Here is a 22512-nt window from a genome sequence, read left to right on the forward strand (position 1 = left end):
TGTGGAGACAAGAGATCATCCATCTTCTCTGTGGGTGATTTGACCAAACAATAATCATTAGTTGGTTATGACTTAGTACTGAGTGGACCAAAGTCATTGGTTCATTGACCAGGGAAGTCATTTGGCTTCCCTTGGCACTACTGAGAGGTCAAGTGAAAATGACTTGCCTAGGTATGTGCCTCAGGTAGGACTGAACTCAGATCTTTGGACCATAGGTCTCGAACTAGAAGGACCACAGAGACCATTGAGTTCAACTTCCTCATTTTAAAAATGGAGAAACCAAGGTTGAGAAAAAGTTATATAGCTTATAAATGTCAGATTCTAACTTGTGTCTTCCTGACTCCAAGATTGCTTGTCTATCCATTGTACCATATTGCCTTACTCATGTCCTGATGTCAAAAGTAATAACTCACAGGGTTATGATGAGAGTGGCATGATAGAAGAGGTATATTTGATACCCAAATATCATAGCTTGAAGCTTTTGCCCCTACTAGTAAGCTCTCTAATACATGTCATTGGTCCCAAGGTGGGGTAGAGTGGAACTAGATGAATCAGGGTGGGTGGATGAACTTAAATCCATTTCTAGAGCTGGAAAAACAACTCTTGACTCATTATCTCATACTGAAGTCAGTGGTATAGTGGGATGAAGGCTATATTTTGGTATCAGAGGGCGTGTATCTGAATTCTGGCTCTGCCCTTATCTAGTTTGTGATCTGGGACAAGTTTTGTGATCTCTCCAAGCCTTGGTTTCTTCCTATGTAAAATTAGGGCACTATATACAATATTGTCATGATTAGAACTTCCTAGGTCAGAGGGTTCCTATATTCTACCTGATGGGGAAGACTCATAGTTAGCTTGTGGGGGTTTTGTTTAAGAGTACACAGAGGAGAAAGATATGAACTATGTCAAGCTTGCCCCAAGCAATCAGAGCTATCCTGCATACTTTTCTTGGTCTTGCAACATCCTACATGGTGAGGATATCATGTTTAGTGATGAGAATTTGCTCTGCACAAGTCAAGACTCCATTTAGAGTTGATGAACTCATTGTCCTGAATCTCTTTCCCCAGTGCATACCCACACCCACTTTTCAGGGGTGTGATTGTGACTAAATTAGAACTCTGGACCTTGTAAGGATCACATGTAAGTGACATTTGGCTTGAGCTGAATCTGGTTCATTCTGAAAAGGTTTTTTCTACCCTGGTTTCAAGTACCAGGCATGTTCCCAGGCTCGAGCAATGCACTAGGCTGAGACTCTTAGCAATATATAATTCCACAAATTCCATCAGTCCTCAATTTCCTCATCAATAAAATGAGGGGGCTGGAAATTGAGATGGCTGGTATTTGGAGGATGCATTGGAGTTTGCAGCGCAAAATTTGCAACAGATGACTTTTGCATTCTCTTTCAGCTCAAAATCCTCAGTTTACTGGACACTTTGCATTTAGAGTGAAACAATTTATGTCATTACATATATGTGTATGTATATATAAATGGTCTTTTTCATGTTAGTCAACAGTCAACACAGATTTATTAAGTACCCCCATGTGTCTGGAAGTGTGCATAGTGCTGGGTTATCTCCCTTTGGAATGGAAACCCCTTGAAGACAGGACCATGATTTTGTCTTTCTTTGTATCCCCAGGGCTTAGAACAATGCTAGCACTAGTAAAAACTTATACATGCTTGTCAAGTGATTGGCTAAATGACAGACAGAATAGTCAATCCAGCCAGTTAGTAAGAGGAAAGGGGCTGTTGGTTTGTGTCATTTGTTATTCCTTTCCCATTTGTTTTTTGATCCCTGTTTTTTCCCTCACTTCAATTCTGGAAGGGCGCCATGGCCAAGCGCAACTTTTCCAGCCTGGAGATCTTCTTAATTGTTCTTCTGTTGTTGATGACGGCCGTCACGGTGGGCCTTCTCAGTCTCCTCTTCATCACCAGTGGGATCTCAGATGACAATAAAGGTAAGTGACATTACTTCTCTGGGTCTCCTGGGCTGTTCCAGAGTCCAAGGCCTAGAAGACCCACAGAAATCTGAGAGTGTGGAATAAAGGACTGAGGCTGACCCATTAGGGGAATTCTCTGGGCAAACACTGCCCAGGTGGGCAGCAGAGTGGCAGGAGGGCTGGTTTTTAAGTTGGAAAGTATGAGTTTTCAATCTCAGCTCTGCTGTTTATTTTTTGGTGACGTTGGGTGAGTCACCACTGATGGAATCTGAATGCAGATTGAAATATAATTTTTATTTTCTTTATTATTCTTGTTTTTGTTTTGTTTGTTTGTTTGTTTGTTTTTTTTTGGTTTGAGCCTTCTTATGGCAGCATGACAGCATGGCAGCTGTGGCAATGTTTTGCATGACTGTGCATGTATCATCTTATAAAATTTCTTGCAAGAGGAGAGAGGAAGGGAGGGAATTTGAAACTTAAAATTTTAAAAAATAAATGTTACAAAATTTTGCTTACATGTAATTGAGAAAAAATAAAATAAAAATTAAAGGTTAAAACAAAGGAAAAATAAGAGGGACCTAGGTGATGAAGGGCTCTGAATACCAAAAGAACATTCTTTATTTGATCCTGGAGGTGATAGGGAGCCATTGGAGTTTGATGAGAGGAGCTTTGTGTGAGGTGATGAGATCAGGACTTTGGAAAAAGTCAGTGGGTTGGTCCAGTATTAGAGGGGAGAGGGGAGAGTTTTTCAGAAAAACTGCAAAAGGAAAATAGACATTAGAATGGGAATTTCTCGAAGTCAGGGTGTGTGTGTATGTGTGTGTGTGTTCCCATTGCTTAGCACAATCTCTTACTTATTGTATAAATTTAATAAATGTGTGTTGAATGACTGATTGACAGACTATTTGGGTTCCAGTCCTGTCTCTGACACATACTAAGTGAGTATCCCCAGAAAAGTCCCTATTTTGAAGTCATTCAAGGAGTATGTAGGTAGCTCAGTGGATAAGGAGTCAGAGCTGGAATCAGGAAGTCCTGGGTTCAAATCTGGCCTCAGACACTTCCTAGCTGTGCGACTCTGGGCAACACTTCACCCCCATTGCTTAGCCCTTGCCATTCTTCTGCATTAGAACCAAAGCATAGTACAGATTCTAAGATGGAAGGTAAGGGTTTTTGTTTTTTTAGGAAGAAGAAAAAAAGAAGAAGATGGTGATCTCACAATTCCTTTTATCAGTGAAATCGTGGGATCTGCCCTCTTCCCACTTTACAAGTTGTTGGTTGGAAAGCAGTTTGTAAATCTCAGAATGAGACAGGATCACGAGTTGGGGTTGTTCCCCAGGGAAGGAGTCATAGAGGATGTGCTTGGGAGGGTCTTAACATCTTAGAAATGAAATTGGAGAAAGGGCATGCTAGAGAGAGAGAGAGAGAGACAGACAGACAGACAGACAGAGACACAGAGAGAGAGACAGAGAGACAGAGACAGAGAGAGACAGAGAGAGACAAGGAGAGAGAGAGAGAGAGAGAGGGAGAGAGAGAGAAAGAGAGGGAGAGAGAGAGACAGAGAGAGACAAGGAGAGAGAGAGAGAGAGAGAGGGAGAGAGACAGAGAGAGAGAGAGAGAGAGAGAGAGAGAGAGGGAGAGAGACAGAGAGAGAGAGAGAGAGAGAGAGAGAGAGAGGGAGAGAGAGAGAGAGAGAGAGAGAGAGAGAGAGAGAGAGAGAGAGAGAGAGAGAGAGAGAGAGAGAGAGAGAGAGAGAGAGAGAGAAGAGAGGGAGAGAGAGAGAATGAGATGAGCATATCCTTGGAGGGGGGATTTGACAACTTGTTTTCTGGGAATTTGGAAATGGATTTGCTATGATGGAGCAGAAGGACTGATGCACTGTGCCGAAGAAGGCGAGCTTAATTAGGTTGGGATGAAATATAGAATTGGAGACTTAGAATGAAATCCCTCTCCCAACCTACTTTTTATTAGCAGATGAGGGAATGTCATCGTAAGGAAGGCCAATGACTTAAGATCATAGATTTAGAGGGAGAAGTTCCTCAGGGGCCATCTACCCCCCTCCCTGGTCTCCACCCCTATTTTACAAGGGAGACCCAGAGCAGTTAAGTGGCTTTCTCCTTGTCACCCAGCAGTTAAGGAACAGAGCCAGGATTTGAACCCAGATTGCCCGACTCTAAACCAGCACTCTTTCTTCTATGCCCTTCTGTTTTCCTAATAATAAGAAAATTCACCATTTAAGAAAAAAAGAGCCTTCTTAGCTTTGATTTGGGAAAAGCTGACATTGCCAATCAGACTCCTGCAGTTAGCACCCACCTGACTGGCTTTGATGGGAGAGATTACTTCAAATCATGACGGGTGTGTCTTAGTTTCATAAGGCGACTATGGAGAGAGCGGAAATGCTCGCTACGTATTCACTACATCATGTTCTCTGCAATTTCTTGCTCTCTATTTACACTCCACAGGCCACGGTTCTCTTGGCACCCAGGAGCCTGTAGCCACCCAGGAGCCTTCAATCAGCCAAGGCCCTCCAGTCACCGATGGTCCTACAATAACAACCACTGTATTCCAGAACTTCAGTGGCTACCATATTGGTGTTGGGCGAGCTGACTGTACAGGCCAAGTGGCAGACATACCCTTGGTAGGAATGCCCTGAGCCACTTACAGACCTAATGCAGTGCCTCACTGTGGTGATCTGACTGTGGTGGTGGGGTTGTTCTCCCTGTCTACAGAGGTGGCGCACTGCTGAGCCTGAAAACATTCATCACATCTGGCAGACGATGTGATGACTTTCCAGATTTGGGCCGGCTGGTCCTTGAGAGGCAGCCACGGTCTTCATTGGGCCCACACTTGACAGCTTTGTAGCCAAGTTGGACTTGCCAGTGGTTTTAGTTGATTAGGAGAACTGTTGAGAACTCAGGGTCACCTCCAACAAAGTGGGCTACCGTGCTAGATGGTATTTTCCATTAGCACACAGAACTGCCCTTTTATTGACCTCTCTGATGCCGATCACTGTAGACAGATTAATCCTAGCTTCTTAGGGTTGGCCCTTGAGTCCAGACTGATCCCAAGTAATAATGAATACTAACAACAATAAGAACAATAACAGCTAACGCTTAGACAGGACTTCAAATTTTGCAGAGTCTTTACATATCTCGTTTGGTCCTCACAACAATTCTAAGAGGTAGGTGCTATGATCATTCCCATTTTACAGAAGAGACTCAGAGAGGCCATGTGACTTGCCCACAGTCACAGAGCTCATAAGCATCTAATTCAGGATTTAAATTTACGTCTTATTGATTTTAAGATCAGTGCTCGTTCCATTGTGCTACCTCAGGGCCTAGAATTCTTCCTAGAGCATCCCTGACAACTGGCCATCCAGTTTTTGCTTGGGGCCTCTTGGAATGGGGAACCCACTACCTCTGGAGACACAGGAATAGACTTAGTTGTTAATGTAATGGTGGCAGACTCTTTTATGCATCAATAATTTTCTTGGAAAGACATCTTTTCTTCCACCATCAGCTGCATCTAAGTGGTCACAGGACATCAAACAATAAGTCCTGGTAAGAGCCTACTGTGTGCAAGGTCTTGTATGTGCCAGGGGCTAGGGATACAAGGACTGAGCTGAGACCGCCTCTGGCCTTCAGGAGGCTGTATTCCTTCAGGAGAGACTTCCTGTATGTATGTCAGTATTAATAAGCTAGATTTTGTGTTACTGAATATATGAAGAGTCATTAGGAGGAAGGACCAGAATTGTTCTGTTTGGGTTTGGAGAGCAGAACCAGGAAGATGGAGATACAGAAAATACGGAGAGGCAGATTTAGAGATGTAGTCTGTCTCCAAAAAGCAGAATGAGTCACTTTAGGAGTTCAGGATCTCTCCATCTCTGAATGTTCAGAAGCAGGAACTAGCTAAGCCTTTGTTGGAGATGTTGTGGGGTCCTTGTTCAGTTGGCTAGACTGTATGGGCTCTGGCCTTCCATCCAGATGGGGATTCTTGGGTTCTCTGGGACTCCCAGGGGTAAGTAACTCGCTTCTCTTCCCCTCCAGATGGGCTACGCCAAGTCGGGCCAGACAGCTAGTGGGATTCTCACCCGGCTCTACAGCAGGGCTTTTGTCCTGGCTGAACCAGACCTCTCAAAGCGAGTGGTATTTGTCAGCATTGACATTGGCATGGTGTCCCAGAGGATCAGGCTAGAGGTAAGAAAATACCCAAGCTTAGGGAGAAAGAAAGGACTACATTGTTTATCCACTGGCTTTCCTTGCAGAGCAAGACCATTTCAAATGGAAGCTAGACCAGGTTCAACTGTGAGTGGGCATCTCTTGGGAACTAGAGTCCATGAGATGCTCATAGACTATCTAAAAGGTAACGAGAGGATGTCTGCTTAGCTATTGCATGAGAAGAATTCTCAGCAAGAGTACAACATTGGTTCAAATCATTGTGGCACCCTCATGTCCAAGTAGAAACCTCTCTGATATATGTACCTGGTATGCCCATGGGACATCTGCCAGAATCTTTATGTGCTTATGGGCTCGTCTCCTCTGTTCATTTAAAAGTCTAGAAAGCTGTTTCAACAGCCTGGTCCTTGGCCTCCTAGACTAGGTTGCAAACAAAGAGGCCCGCTGGCCCCATATAGCCCAAATAATCCGGAACTTCCAAGGTGAAAGGAAAGAGAAGGTGTATGTGTATATGGGTAGATGGCCAGTTCAAAGACAGAGATGATGAAAAACTGGCTTGGGGGCGGGGGGGGGGGGGGTTGGAATTGTAGAGTGCTTAAAGGGAAGTATCATAAAAAGGAGGGACAGGGACAGATGCTGAAGAGATTTAAAATGGAGGAATTTCTCTTGGTGCCCTGGAGTCATTCTTTGATTTTTGAAGGGAGGACACAAGTAACCAGGTGGGGTTTGGCATCAGGAAAAACTTCATGTAGAAGGTAGTACTTGAGCTGAATCTGAAGAGTAATCTTTGTGGTCCTGTCTAGGAGACCACCTGGTCTCTGGAACAATTGTGGACAGACAACGAATATTGGAAATGGAGAATTCTTTTCTTCTATTGACATATACTATATCAGAGAAACTTTGTTTTTGGCCATTTAACATTTTGGCACTTGCATTTTCCTGCCTCATAATCTCTCCCTTCAAGAGTCTAATGGAGGGGCTCTCAAATATTTTGGTCTTAGGACTCCTTTACAGTCTTAAAATTATTGAGGACCCCAAAGAATTTTTGTTTATGTGAATAATACCTATGGACATGACCATATTAGAAATGAAAACACATTAGTATTATAAAAATAATTTGGACCTCACGGACCCCTTGAAAATGTTTTTTGGAATCAATAGGGGTTCCCTGGCCCATTATACTTTGAGAACCACTGCTCTAACATGTAAAAGCCCACAGGGGGCAGGCTTGGGACCAGAGTTCTGTAGGTAAGATTTGGGAAAATAATAAGAAGAAATACAAGGTAGAAGTTAGAAGGGTCTCACTTGAAGATAAGGATGAGAGAAAAGATAAGAATCAAAGACATAGACACAGTGTGGGGTCAGAAGGGCCAATACTGATGGAAATGGGTTTGAGGTTATTTCAGACTAATAGATCTTTTAAAGGTAAAAACCACAGGAGTTAAAAACAATCACTCACGAGAAAAGTCCATGGGAAAGTGTAACAAGAATGTAGATAGGACAGCTGGTAGGATAATGGTTGGGGTAAGATAATGGTTCCAGGAATCATCCAGGGTTCATGGAGCAGTCAGCAATCTTGTTATGGAAAACTAAAAGAAGGTGGAGGTAATGCCACTTGGACCTGTTCTCAGACAGACCATGAGAATTCAACCTCTGATGAGGGCTCTCAGATCTTTATCTTAGATCTACCCAGAGTTATCAACCTGTGACACTAACATAATGGCTTTTTGATGTTGTTGTTAGATTACTGAATTTAGTGGTCTATATACATTGACTCATTCTGGGATGGGCTGGTGTGGGTCACAGAATCCATCACCTAGTGACAAAGCCAAGACTAAGTATGTTTCCACTGGGGGTGAAAATAGTTGAGTGAATGTGCAGGGGGTAGAGAGAGAGAGGTGCAGAGATATATTATAATTATAGAGAAGGACCTGGCCACAGGAGATGGGAAGCCCATTTCCCAGAGGAATGTGAGGCTTAGGGGAAAAGGCAAATATATAGTGAGCTCCAAATGGCTATATTCAAAGAGTAGTTATCAATGATTCCATGCCAATGTTAATCTCAGTGGCCTCTCCCAGAGATCTGTGCTTGACACTATACTGATTAATGTTGTTATTAATGACTTGGATAAAGACATCAGAGATAGATGATGCCAAGCCAGGAGGGAGAGCTAACCCAGGGGATAAGAATCATTATCCAAAAGCATTTGGATGGGCTAGAGCATTGGGCTGAATCTAACAAGATGGAAATTTTCACTAGAGATGAAAGTCTTGCATTTGGGTACAAAAAAATCAGCTACACAAATTTAAGATGGGAGAGGCATGGATAAGCAAGTTATTCTGAAAAGAATCAGGGGTTTTTAGTGGACTGCAGCCTCAATAGGATTAAATAATGTGCTGTCAGAGCTCCCCAACTCTAACTGGATCTGGGATTGCATTTAGAAAGGGCATAGCTAACAGGAGAAGAGAGGAGGAAGTCACTCTGTACTCAGCCCTTGTCAGAATCAGTTTGATTGCTGTGTTTAGCTCTAGTTGGGTTGATTTCAGGATATTGATAAGCTGGAAGACATCCAGACAACAACTGGGATGATGGCAGGCTTTGGATCTATCATGTATAATCTTAGAAAATTATTTAGGGGAACTGAGAGTTTCAGTGACTCTCCCATTGGGACACCACCAGTATGGATTAGAGGAAGAACGTGGAGGATGTATTTGTCTTCGGATGTCACTGCTGAGGGAGACAGTGCAGGGGAATGGAGAGAGACCTGAAATATCTGTGTTTGCTGGTTATAGTTAAGTTCACAAAGGAAATTTAAAATGAGGCAGGAGACCTAAATGCATGACAGTCTGTGTTTTGTCCCAGCGTGACCCCAGCCACCAGGCAGCTTTCTTTGCCTCTCTTGACCTGATTTTCCTCTTCTGTAAGATGAAGGGACTAACCTGGCTTTAAGGTGAACGTGGCTCTGTCACTCGATCCTTTCCAGTCTTCCAAGGATGGTTCACATCCCATTTGGAGATTTCGGTGAATGTAGTCACTGATGGAGTCAAGAATGCTTCTTTTGGCAGGAGTTTTCCCTTCCCTGTGACGAGGGGACAGACTAGACTCCGATAAATGGGGAGATGGACGAGTATTTGCAAAAGACCGAGCTTACCACTCGGTAAGGGAGATGGAGAACAAATACTCTTTCATACGCAGTAAATATGTCAAGAAGAGGATACTCGCTCAACCAAGCATGGGTGAAACATTTACTCACAGGGTAGGACCCCCATGCTTGGTGCTGGGGTTCCTATAGAGAGGCCGCCACTAGATTGTCTTGCCTGGTAGAACCTTGGGAGACGCCAACGATTCTTGGAGGGCGCTGTTGAAGAGAGGATCTGTTTCAAGCATGAGGGATAACAGCTGGTACAAAGGCCCAGAGGTGGAGCTGGCAGCAGCAAGTAGGCTAATTTGGCAGCAGGAACACAAGATGCTTGGTGTTGTCTTGAAGGGTGCCGCTGGAGTGAGGCTGTGAAGGGCTTTTTATGTCAAGGTGAAGAGAAGACAGAGACACTGTCAAGATCAATCTTATTCACCTCCCTTATTTTAAAGAGATGAAAACTGAGGTTTCCTCAATGTTATGGACAGTTCGTTAGCAATAGAATCAAGATTTGAACTCAGGTCTTTTCTCTCCAAGTCCTTTCACTCCAGGGGATTCACATTCAATATGGTACATTTGGGCAAGCTTGTTTTCAGCCCCCAAAGTCCTGTGCTCCCAAGGAATCTTTTCTCAGGCACAAACACTTCATTAGTTATGTAATATTCCATGTAAAGAATTTTGCAGCTTCAGGACTCCTGGCCAAGAACTTACCTCAAGCAGTTGAACTGCATTAGTATAAAGAAAATTCTCCTCATGCAGCTGCCAATTTTGGAGAGAAAAGGAAACCATTTTACCCTTTGAGAGGGCTGAAATCGAGGAACCAAGAAACAAAAGATGCTCATGGTGGGCCTCCTTTGCTCACTTGTCTCAAAGAATAGGGACAGGCTAGTTGACCAATTAAAAGGGTGGCCATGAAGAGGTAGGTTGGCATGATGGTAAGAGCCTTGGTTTGGGAGTCCAAAGACCTAGGCTCTAGCTCTAACTCTCATATTTCCAAGATGAGTGACCTTGAGCAAGTCATTTACTTTTCCTAGGCCAAAATGTCCTCAATTGGAAAATGATGACAATGATTCTCTCCACCCCCTGGAATTATGTGAGGAAAGCATTTTGCCAACTTTAAAGCAACAGGAAATAGTATCTTCAAGGATTATTTTTGAGCCCCACAACCCCCATTTCAGTAATGTCAGAAACCTTTCCTCTTATGATAGGACTGGATCTGCAGGGCCTGAATGCCAAGGGGCAGTCCCTCTTCCACTGAAGAGCTGGGAGGTTTGGGCACATCAAGGGGAAAGGGGAGGATTCTTCAGGATTTCCAATTTTGAGGGTTGAGAATGCAAACTTAAAACTTGAGATGGTCCATTTGTGATACGTCCCCGCCCCGTGGCTGGCCTTTCTCCTTGAAGGTGCTAAAGAGACTGCAGAGCAAATATGGCGACCTGTACACCCAGGAGAACGTGGTTCTGAGTGGCACTCACACTCACTCGGGGCCTGCAGGCTATTTCCAGTACACCATCTTTGTGCTCTCCAGTGGAGGATTTAGCAAAAGGACGTTCGAGTTCATTGTGGAAGGCATCCTAAAGGTAGGTGAAGGGCTACAGGAGAATGCCCTACCCTGAGTCCTCTCTTCCTATTCCTTTCTTGGCCTCATTCCCTCTCCTTTCCAAAGACTAAGTGGATGAAGACTGCTGGTCTGTATGGATGGAGAGGTATTTCCACACTGGAAGTTCTCCACAAATTGGTGAAATCACAGGCCCAAACCCAAAGTGGAGAGAGGGGATAGGGGGACTGAGAGATGACCTAGGCAAACTTCCTCATTTTATAGAGGAAGAAACCAAGGCCCAGAGAGTGACATCGCATTAGTGACAAATCTTATATCTGTGATTGGAACCCAGGTCCTCTGACTCCAGCTCAAGGGCTTGTTCTCTATCTATAGAGTGCCTTAAAGTTTGGAACTTTATATATGCCATCTCAGTTCATCTTCACAACAACCCTGAGAGGCAGGTGCTCTTGTTAGCCCCATTTTACAGGTGAAGAATGGAGGCAAATAGACATCAAATGACTTGCCCAAGATCACATGGCTAGTAAGAATCTGAGGCCACATTTGAACTCGTCTTTCTCATTCCAGACCCACGAGTGTACTGTGCCACCTAGTTTCTTTATGGGGGAGGGAGGGGAGGAAGGTTCCTTACCCTAATTGGTGATTACAAAATAAGTGTTTGGTATCTTCATTGGATTTAAACTTCTTACCAATGGGGCTCCATTCTGGGGACTTAAAGCCATCTCATCAGCTGCTGGAGGAAGCTCAGTAAAGCCACATCATCCTTCAGAGATGGATGGATGGATGGATGGAAGGATGGATGGAAAGATAGGTAGAAGGAAGGCTAGATAGAAAGATGGATAAAAAGATGGATGGATGGAAGACTATATAGGTGGACTGATGGATAAATAGAAGGATCAATGGATTCTAGATGATAGGGAAAGATAGAGAGAAATAGAGAGAGAGGGAGACGGAGTGAACATTTAATAAGAACTTCATGGATGCTAGACCTGGGCTAAGCCTTGAAGATACAGATGCAAGTTAGCAAGACAAGTTGCTGTTTAAGGAGCTTGAGTATCTTATGGGAAAACAGAACACCTGAAATAAGGCTAGAGGAGTGTGTGTGTGTGTGTGTGTGTGTGTGTGTGTGTGTGTGTGTGTGTGTGTGTGTGTAAGGTATCAGTGCACAGAAAGTGATTTTCTCTACAACCCCCTCTTGAGGCCAAATGACCCAGTTCCTTATGCCAGGCACCATTTCTGAGCCCTGTTTTCGAATCCAAAGGTAAATGCTTTCCCCCTTTTACATTTCAAGGTGAGTAGGGGGAGCTTTGATGTGAGGTTCGCTTTTGGCCTCTCCCTCAGTCTTTGCATCTTCAGTCACTTTACCTTCCTGAGCCTCAGTTTCATTGGCTGGTGATGGAGGAGACTAACTCTTTTGGTCCCAGCCTTATGGGGTTGTTATGAGGACATTTCTTGGTGTAGGAAAAAAGAACTTGTTTTTGTCTCAGAGGCCCTGAGCTGGAGCTGCCCAACACTGCCAATAATTAGCTGTGTGACTTTGATCAGGTTTCTTGAAGCCCTCCAGACCTCAGTTTCCTCATCTGTAAAATGGAGGTAAAGCATGACCAGCTCTGTCTCCCTTCCAGTCTTCTGGAAGGAAAGTGTGTGTTTGCAAGCTTAAGGTGCTCTGGAAGTGTGAGTTATTACCATTTTCCTGTCATTGCTAACACAATGCCTTCTCCTTTGCATCTCCAGAGCATTGACCAGGCCCACCAAAACATGAAACCAGGCAAGATTTTTGTCAACAAGGGCAACGTGGAAGGTGCTCAGATCAACCGGAGTCCTTATTCTTACCTGCAGAATCCACAATCTGAGAGAGACAGGTGAGGGGGAAAGGTGGAAACTGGAAGGACTACAGACCAACAAACCAATAGTCTAACAAACACACAATGGCTGCCCAGAGGACTCTAGATAATGGTGGACCTCTCCATAACCTGGATCCAACCACAGTGGACAGTTCTCCCCTTCTTGCATGCGGTAGTCTAGTTACACGAACCTTCTCTCTGTCTCTCTGTCTGTCTCTGTCTCTGTCTCTCTCTGTTTCTCTTTCTCTCTTTCTCCCTACAAATGATACTAACCCCCTCTCTCCCCTCCATGTCTCTTGGTCTTTGCTCTGACCATTTTCCAGGCCGGAAATGCATCCCCTCTCCATGTCCTCCTCTTAGAATCTGTCTCTTCCTTCAAGACACTAGTCAAGCACAACCTTCTGGATGAAGTCTTACCCATCCTCTAGCCATGATCAGCCTCTTTCCCCCATGACTGTGGACTTATTTTCTTGATATTTCCCTTGGACGTGCATGCTTGTGGTGTCCCTGTTAGAACAGACCCCCATTGAGTGGATGGTCCCATTCTCTGGCTCTGCACCTCCAGCACCAGCCCAGTGTTTGGCATATAGACAAAGGTCTTGAAGAATGCTTGTTGGTTGGTTAATTGACTTCTTGGTCCAGTTGCAAAGAAGCCTCCTTGGTGAATGGTTTGGGATCCCCAGCTTAAAAGTTGTCCTTCCATTTTCAATTGACATGTTTTGGGCGAAGTCTGGAGGGGTCTTGAGAAAAGACCAGAGACAGTGTGGTTCTATTAGTAGAAACAACTGGATCTTGGAGTAAGTGAAACCGAGTTCAAATCCTACTTGTGTCACCTCCTGCAAGCCATTTGACTTTTCTTAGTTTTCTATGAGAAATGAATGGTCTGAACTAGAAGGTGTCCAAGGTTCTTTCGAGCTCTAGACCTGGGCTCTTAACCCTTTTCGTTTATGAGCAGTCAGTTTGGGGAAGCCTACGGGCCCCCTCCCAGAAGAGTATTTTTAGATGCATAAAATAAAATACATAGAATGACAAAGAAATAGAATTTGCAGAGTGCAGGCTAGAGCCTTTCTCAGTTGATCATTCTATGTTTTCTGATCCTTGATACTAAAGATCATGACATTTCCTTTGAATTTTCTCTCCTCCACTCTAAATATTACCAATTTTTTTTAGCCAATGCTCATTTGACGAAATCAGAATAAAGAGTGAATGAGGGGGTATCTGGGTGACTCAGTGAATAGAGAGTCAGGCCTGGAGATGGGAGGTCCTGGGTTCAAATCTGACCTAGACACTACCTAGCTGTGTGACCCTGGGCAAGTCATTTACTTCTGCCTTGGAACCCAAACATTGATTCAAAGACAGAAGATAAGGGTTTTTTTTAAAAAAGAGTGAATGAGGAAGCATACATGAGTGTGTTAGGCACATACACACACACGTACACACTTGCACGCATACACAAATTCACAATCCTTTCCCTTAGACATTCAGAAAATCCTGTAATGGGAGAACAGGAGGTAGGAGAATGCATGAATACATAGAGTGGAAAGAGGTCAGGCTCCCAATGGCCTGGAGTAAATCAGGGAGAGAATTCTTTTGTTCTGGTTTGGAAGAGGGTAATGAGCAAGGGAGGTGACAGGCTTGTGCCACAGAACATCTTGCTGGCATTTCCCAAATGTCTTATATCAATTTCCCAAGAGCGGACAGACGAATCAGGCCTGGAATACTGTAAAAGGGTTTGAAGACAAGCTTTAAGCCCATTTTCTTAACACAATGCCACTGGGGAAATGTTTTCTGATGGGCATGTTCTATAATTAAAATGGTACATGGATATAGATTATGGAGAAAAAATTGTGGAAGAAACAGCTCCGTCTGCCATATTGAAGGGAAACGTGCCCTTGTACCCTAAGGACAACACTGAGATGCTAAGAAATCAACTGGGCCATTTCCCTGTGGGTGGCAAATTGTCAAATGGGATTCTTTGTCTTAATAGAACTTAAGAAGATTGGCTTCTAGTGGTTACCCTACTGGGCATGGAGTCTGGAAGACCTTGGTGGGTTCAAACCCCACCTCTGACACTAACTGTCACCAATGGGCAGGGCTCTTAATCCAAAGTCCAGTTGATTGTGGAGCATTTATTGGCCATTTGTCATGTGCCAGGCTTTGGGCTAGGTACTAGGGAGACAAAGACAAATGGGAGATAGTCCTTACCTCAAGGACTTGCTCTTTTTTTGGTTGTTGTTATAAAACATTATCTTTTTTTAAAATTCATTTTTATTGTCGTGGAAAACCCACCTCCATACCAGTCATTGTTGTAAGAACAAAGTCATCCATAACCAAAGCCCCCTACATAAAACCATAAATACACTGATGTGAAGTGAGGCCAAAGATCTTTCTCTGGAGGTGGAGAGCCTTTCCAGTCCCAAGTCCTTCAGGATCGTTCCAGATCATTGTACGATGTGTGGATAGGAGTGGTGGCCAGAGAAGGGAATTTTCTAGGTGATCGAAGGGAGGGAGAGTGGAGCCTTGGGACATTCTCTTGGCATGCCCTTCCTACTAGCAGTGGTAGTATTGGTGTGACTAGTGTTTCCAGGGCAGGAGCAAGAATTTGAAAGGTGGAGGTGGCCACTGGTAGGGTAAAAGCAAGATGCCCATTTTGGGTGTACCCGGCTATCCTGGATGGGACAGGATCGGAAGCCTTACCTGGGACTACCTCGTAGACTACCAAGTTTGTTTTTCTTCAAAATGGGGCAAATGATGATTACAGCTCTTACAAGGTTATTGTAGAGCTCAAAGGCCATTTTATAGAACTATATCTATTTGTATATCTTTCTATCTATATTCACAAAAGCTCGTGCCTTAGAGCATGGACCCACCAGTCACCAGGTGTAGCTATGAATGACATCAAGAAATAGTGTTCCTGTGCAGGCTGGGGGCATTAGTCCTATACCCTGCCATTATAACTCCTACAATGAGATCTTCAGAATTCCAACTGTTGATGCACGATACTCATTCCTTTTAGGCAGGAGAAATACAACTCTGGGCCACTGATTTCTTCTAAAAATTTTATTTAATTGATTAAGAAAAATTTTCTATGGTTACATGATTCATGGTCTTTCCCTCCCCTCCTCCCTGCTACCCCCATAGCCAACGCACAATTCCACTGGGCTTTACATGGGTCATTGATCAAGACCTATTTCCCTATTATTGATATTTGCACTAGGGTGATTGCTTAGATTCTACATGGCTAATAGTATCCCCAATCGACCAATATGATCAAGCACTTGTTTTTCTTCTGTTTCTACTCCCACAGTTCTTCCTCTGGATGTGGATCGTATTCTTTCTCATAAGTCCCTCAGAATTGTTCTGAATCATTGCATTGCTACAGTGGGCAAGTCTATTGTATTTGATTGTGCCACAGTGTATCCGTCTCTGTGTATAATGTTCTCCTGGTTCTGCTCCTTTTGCTCTGCATCAGTTCCTGGAGGTCCTTCCAGTTCCCATAGAATTCCTCCACTTTATCATTCCTTTGAGCACAATAGTATTCCATCACCAGCAGATACCACAATTTGTTCAGCCATTCCCCAATCGGAGGGCAGCCCCTCAGTTTCCAATTTTTGGGGGCCGCTAATTTCAAAAAGGGGGATGGCATAAACTGATCATCTGCTCTGTTTTGCTGACTAGGTATTCTGGCAACACGGATAAGGAAATGCTGCTCCTGAAGATGGTGGATGTCAATGGAAGAGACCTAGGGATGCTCAGGTACCATATTAAAAAAAATCAAACATAATTATATTGGAAAGATCTTCCTTCTTTGCGAGATGAAAAGTGTGAGATGGTCTCTTGGTTCCTAGGAATCTGGCTAAACTAGTGGATCATTGAGATCAACTCTTTGTCTCTCTGAAAAAATGAAAAACTTAAGCTGTATTTCTTCTTCTTTTTCTCTTCTCCCCTCCTCTTTTCCTTCTCCTTCCTTCCCTTCTCTCTCCTTTCCCCTTTTCTCCCTCTTTTCTTTTGTCTCCTTTTCTCTTCTTTTCTGTGCTGTCCTTCCCCATCCCCTTTTCCTCTTTTTCCCCTTCTTCCCATTTTCTTTCTTCTTCACTCCCTCCTTCATATTGCCTTTCCCCCCTCCCTTTCTACCTCCCTCCCTTCCTTTCAATATTTTTATGTTCAAGGAACATAATGTAGAACTCAAAGGAAACAGATATGCTACTTACTCTTGGGAGCCTGGCCCAGACTCCTATCATAGATCAGCTGGACACCAGTTGGGTTCTTGAAATTTTCCCACAGCAAAGGCAAAAAAAAGGGAGATGTATTTTGTCACTTAATGTTTGCTTTCTGGTATAAGAAATGCACATGTGTTTGGGTAGAAAGAAAAAAGCTTTTCCTGAATGAATGAACAAGCATTTATTAAGCACCTACTGTGTGCCTCATATGAACACTATTGCTGTGAAAAATATAAGCCCTAGTCTCAAGGGGGAGCTTAGTGTCATTAAAATCCTCATGAAGTTTTCCACAGATCATCCGCCCTCTCTCTTCCTCCTCTTCCTGAGTTCTGGGCCTGGCTCATCGTCCATTGGCAGCATTTGTTCAGTATCTGGTCAATCAAGGTGATATGTAGATAGGAAAGGCTTTGGCCAAGTTAAGAAGCTGTGGATTTGCTAGCAATTATTATTATTAGCTACTAGTTACCCATATTGAAAGACCAGGGGCAGCAAGCTGGAGTAGTAGATGGAGTTCCAGGCCTGGGGTCAGGAAGACTCATTTTCCTGAGTTTGAATCTGGCCTCAGAGACTTAACTAGCTATTTGCCTCAGTTTCCTCAACTGTAAAATGAACTAGAGAAGGAAATGGCAAGTGCTAAGAACACCCCAAATGGGGCCACGAGGAGTCAGATACAACTGAAAAGGAGTGAACAACAACTGAAAGGCCATCTCTATGGCTTCACCATCCAACTGCATGCCAAATTAAAAAAAATGATTATTATATTAACTTGCCTTTTACAAAATTGTCCTTCTGCATATGATGCAGATGAAGGAACTGAGGCTAAAAGGGATTAAGAAACTTGTTTAAGCCAACTTTGCCTGCAAGAGAAGGAACTTACCATCACCACAGTCTCATGACTCCAAGGCTTGACCACTCTCCACAACACCAAGGGCATTTCTAGGTGAAGCCCTATCAGAAAAGCTTTGGGCATCTTGCAGCATCATTAGGGCTCTGGAACCCATTGGTCAGCCTCTTCCTTCCTAGAGGGACCAGTGTAGACAGATTTCCATCCCTTTACAATCTAACCCAGATGGGCCCATCCAACATCAGGTCATCTACAGATGAAGAAACCGAGGCTCTGGGAGGTTAAGTGACTTGCTTCAAGGTCATATAGGCAGTAAGTGTCAGAAGTGGGATTCGAACTAAGATCTTCTGACTTTACAGCCAGTGAGTGTAGTGTGCCAAACCCTATTGGCTTTCAGGCCAGTTCTCTATTCTCTATGCCAAACTGCCTCTTGTTATTGCTATTACAGTTGTTATATTCTCACTTTTTTACCTAATGGAGTTCAGATAGAATCCGCTCCGGGACAAGTTACAAGTTTGACTATTTTAGAATATTTTATTTTTATTATGAACTTAAAAATTAATAACAAACTCGACTATTTTAATATACAAAGAAAACAACAAAAAGAAAATTCTATCTGAAATTGTAGATAAGTTATATACAATTTATTTAAAGGGTATGTTCAATGTAACAGGGTAGTAACAAAAGTCCCCATTTGTTTATATCAGTCAGCAAGTCAATCAAGATTTGGTAAATGCTTTCTAGGTTCCAGGCACTATGCCAAGTGCTGGGGATACAAATAATAAAGAGATACAAATTCAGCAGGAAGGGTAGGAGGAGATAATCCCTTCCCTCCGGGAGTTTATAATCTAATGGGAGAAGACATTACCTAAAAGAGAGCTGAAAAGGCAGAGGGACAAGGATGGGGGCCATGAAGGTGGATCCAAAGGGGCATGATGGTAAAATCAAAGAAGTCCTCAATGGATACAGCTGGATGGGAAATGTATGCTGTTGTCTAAGCTTCTGGGGCCAGTCAATGGCAGGGCTGGCCCAGAGTAGCTACTTGGATTTCTAATTTGGTTAAGATTGGGAGACCCACTCTATATGAACCGACAAACAAAAATGGCTCCTTTTTCTTTAGCTTCCTTGAACCCTGGAGAGCCAAGAGGGGTATTCTATTTGTAGTCATCTGTGTTATCTCGAGTTCTGGCGGCATCCTTTCCAGGAATCTCCTTCAGATGGTAACATTGGCGTTAAATAATGGGCAAACCATCACGTACTATGCCCATGGCAGTTGTTGTTGCTATTCTGTGTCACGTGGGGCTCCTTGCTCCTTCCTTGACCCTGTAGAGTGCTTTGTAGATATAAAGAACTTTCACATACTTTGTCTCATTTCATCTTCAGTACAGTTCTGAGAGGTCAACAGTGCAAGATTATTCATTCATTTTGCCAATGTGTAAACTGAGGCACAGAGAGAAGAAGTGACTTCCTTGCCTTGGCTGCTTGGGCAGGGTTTTCCTCCAATGTGTTAACCAGCTTCTTTTAACCCTTTGTTCGATGGCTGAGACCATGGAGCGCTAAGCCCTTCTGTTCATCTTGGAATCATTGAATGAGCTGATAAAGAGGCCCAATGAGCTGCCAGATGTTCTTGCCTTCATTTTATGCACCTCTGAGAGGAATGTGGAGGGAGGCTCTGGGTCAGCTGAGGTGAGGGCCATGCTTCCCCATCTGCTCCCAGCACTGGTGATTGCTTCCCATTATTTCTATTGCCCAGCATGTGGGCTCTGAATAATATGCTCCTGCTATTGTCTCTCATGGCTCCATCAAGACCATTCTTTGGATCTCTTTAGCATTGTTCTGGGAGCATAATACAGAGCCCTTTGTTGCTGGGTAATTCAGATGCTCCGGTGCCTGCTTACAGCTAGTGCAGACTGGCTTAGCCTGGGCGAGGTAGATTTATTTATGGCTTACTCCAATTTTAGTTTTTACTTTTTGAACCCAGCTAGATTTTATTTTATTTTATTTTTAAAATAATTCCATTGGGGCCAGCAAGGTGGCTCAATGGATAAAGAGCCAAGTCTGGAGATGGGAGGTCCTGGGTTCAAATCTGGATTTGGGCATAATCTGGCTGTGTTACCCTAGATAAGTCACTTATCCCCCATTGCCCAGTCCTTACCACTCTTTTGCCTTGGAACCAATACATGGTATTTGATTCTAAGACGGAAAGTAAGGGTCGATGTTGTTTTTTTTTTTTTAATTATTTTATTGATGCCTCGCCTCCATTTTTACATCCCCGTGATTTCTGGGGATACCCATCACCCCTCCAAGAGAACCGTCCCTCATAACTGAGAAAGCTGTCTAGCAAAAACAACCTACACAGAGCCTATAACGTTCTGCTTCTTCTCTCCTGAGGTTAGAGAATTACGAGTCTCTTTCCAAAAACCAAGAGCAACTGTTAGAATCCTTCCAAAGCTGACCTCCTTCGATGGTTGTTGTGTGCAGTGTCGATTCTGGGGTGGATGGTTCTATGCTGCTCATTTCACTCTGTTTCTCTCCCCTTCTTCTATGGCTCTTTGGGTTAGGCCAGCCGACTCGTAGAATCCCAGCATGTAGAACATGGCAGGCCAGAGCTGGCGTGGATCTTGGAACAAAGCTCTCAGAGCGGAGGGGCACTTTAGAACCGAAAGAATGAGACATGAAAGGAATTTGGGAACCTAGAACTTGGAATGGCAGAGTTGGCAGAGACTTTAGAGGAGAGAACACAAGAACGTCTGAGTCAAAAAGAATTTTACAACATGGATTGTAGAATATTAGAGCGACAGGACATCTTAGAACATGGATTCTTATAACCAGAAGGGATCTGAAGCCTAATAAATGGTCTAGGTCAAACCTTGATTTTACAGTCGAGTAAACTGAGGCCCAGACAGGTGATAAGCTTTCAGGTCACAAAGCTGGTTAATCAGCAGAGCTTGGGCTTGACCTGGGGTCCCCACTTCAACTCTGTTCTCAATACAGTTTGAAGGAGCCAGGGAGAAAGTTTGGCTTGATCTGCTGAGCAAAGCTCCTCCCTGGGGTTCTTTATTCTGGGCCAAGAGTTGAAGGCTTCTTTTCCTAACTGGAGTGGCAGAAAGAGGGGCTTGAATTTCTATTCCATTATCTCTGTCTCTTGAGGCAAGGCAGAACTTTTTCTCAGGAGATTGCAAGAGCAATGGACATTTCTCATGCTGTCTGTCAGCTCTGGGTGTTGGTTGCTTCCTCCTTCCTGCTCCAGGGACGGGTAGAACACAGCCTCTTAGTCTGGATCGTTTTTGTCTTTTGGAGCTCCAGGGTACAGGCTGAGCAGGTGTTGGAACAATCATGGAGGGATCCGATGGGCTGTTTTTCTCCTCCTTGAAAGGGAAGAGGGCCGAGGAGAAAGAGGGAGCAAGGAAACATCCTTTCCTCCTATTTGGATCAGGCGTGGGGCCAAGCTTGGACAATCTGGTTTCTTGCATTAGTAGGTCCAGTTTGTTTCTAGGCCATTGTTCATTGAAGTCCTACCCAAGGAGCTCAGAGGTGAAGACTGTACCCTCATAGCACAAGTTTTGACAGGCCCAACAAAGCCACATAGGCTTTGGATCCGGACCCCATGATGGACGCCATGTTTTTCATCCAAAGATCACCCAAGCTAAATATGGACATGACCATCATCACTGGGGGCCACTAGCAAACTACTTTGGCCATGGCATCTCATGAAACAAAGGAAAAGGAAGAGGACTTTATGAATCCCTTCTGTTTCTCCAAGGATAATAATACAAAAATGATCACAATGATAATTATTCTCAGGGTTTTTTTTTAAATTGAAATAATTTTAAAATTAAACATTTTTTTAATTGACAATTCTTAAAATTTTTAAATTTTAATGTTTTTAAATTAGATTAAAATTTTAAAATTAAATTTAAATTTTAAATTTTAAAATGACCTTTGCATCCATTATGCAGGAGGTTGTATGGTGGAGAGAACACTGGATTTACATCAGAGAACCTGGGTTTGAATTTGGGTTTTGCCACTTACTACCTGTTTCATCTTGAGCAAGTCATTTAACTTTGTGATCTCAGTTTATAAATCTCTAAAATGAAGGAGCTGGACAAGATTAAGGCTCTTAACCAGCCTTCAGCACAGTGCCTGGCACATGATAAGGGCTTAATAAATACTGTTGACTTGATTTATCCTTTTGACATAGATTCTAATGGTTTCTTCTTTGTACCATAGTGCTTTCTGGATAGTTTCTCTGCCTCATGTCTCTTCCTGTTCAGATCATTCACCATTTGGCCATCAAACTGATCTGTCAAAAGCACCCAGCCTAACTGGTGTGTCACACTGAACTCTCCCTGCCTATGTCACCGGAAGTAGTACTGTACGTGAGCGATGCCATGCTTTGTGGCACCTCCACATACAGTGCTCCTCTCACCACCAGTGAAAGAGGTGCCCCTTCCAGAAGTGTGGTGGGGGCTGGATAAATGGCCTCAGCGGGCCACATGTGGCCTGTGGGCCATAGTTTGGGGACCCCTGTACATCTTTGGGGCTTGCCATCTGCCCTGCTGAAGCATCCTTAGGATTTCTGGGCCTTTCTATCTGTGCTATGGTTGGACTCTCATATGTGTTGCACCCTCCTATTAAAAAATACGTTTTTTGAGAGCATGAACTAATGTTTTCTATTTGTATCCTTAGTAATTAACATACTGCTTGACCCATAATAAGTGCTTAATAAGTTTCCCTCCCTCCCTGCCTCCCTCCCTGCCTCCCTCCCTGCCTCCTTTCCTTCCTTCCTTCCTTCCTTCCTTC

At 43.7% G+C, this 22512-nt stretch overlaps 1 protein-coding gene across 1 annotated transcript in view; it reads left to right on the forward strand.

Moving 5' to 3' along the window:
* Positions 1–22512, forward strand: part of LOC100022761 (putative neutral ceramidase C) — a 69338-nt gene that overhangs the window by 16674 nt on the left and 30152 nt on the right. Inside the window, 6 exon segments of the mRNA XM_056795570.1 lie at positions 1824–1956; positions 4395–4570; positions 5979–6128; positions 10647–10823; positions 12536–12663; positions 16324–16401. Coding sequence (XP_056651548.1) covers positions 1830–1956; positions 4395–4570; positions 5979–6128; positions 10647–10823; positions 12536–12663; positions 16324–16401 — 836 coding nt within the window. The 5' untranslated portion in view covers positions 1824–1829.

This window comes from Monodelphis domestica, chromosome 1 (assembly GCF_027887165.1).
Source record: "Monodelphis domestica isolate mMonDom1 chromosome 1, mMonDom1.pri, whole genome shotgun sequence".
In the NCBI taxonomy this organism is placed as follows: Eukaryota; Metazoa; Chordata; class Mammalia; order Didelphimorphia; family Didelphidae; genus Monodelphis; species Monodelphis domestica.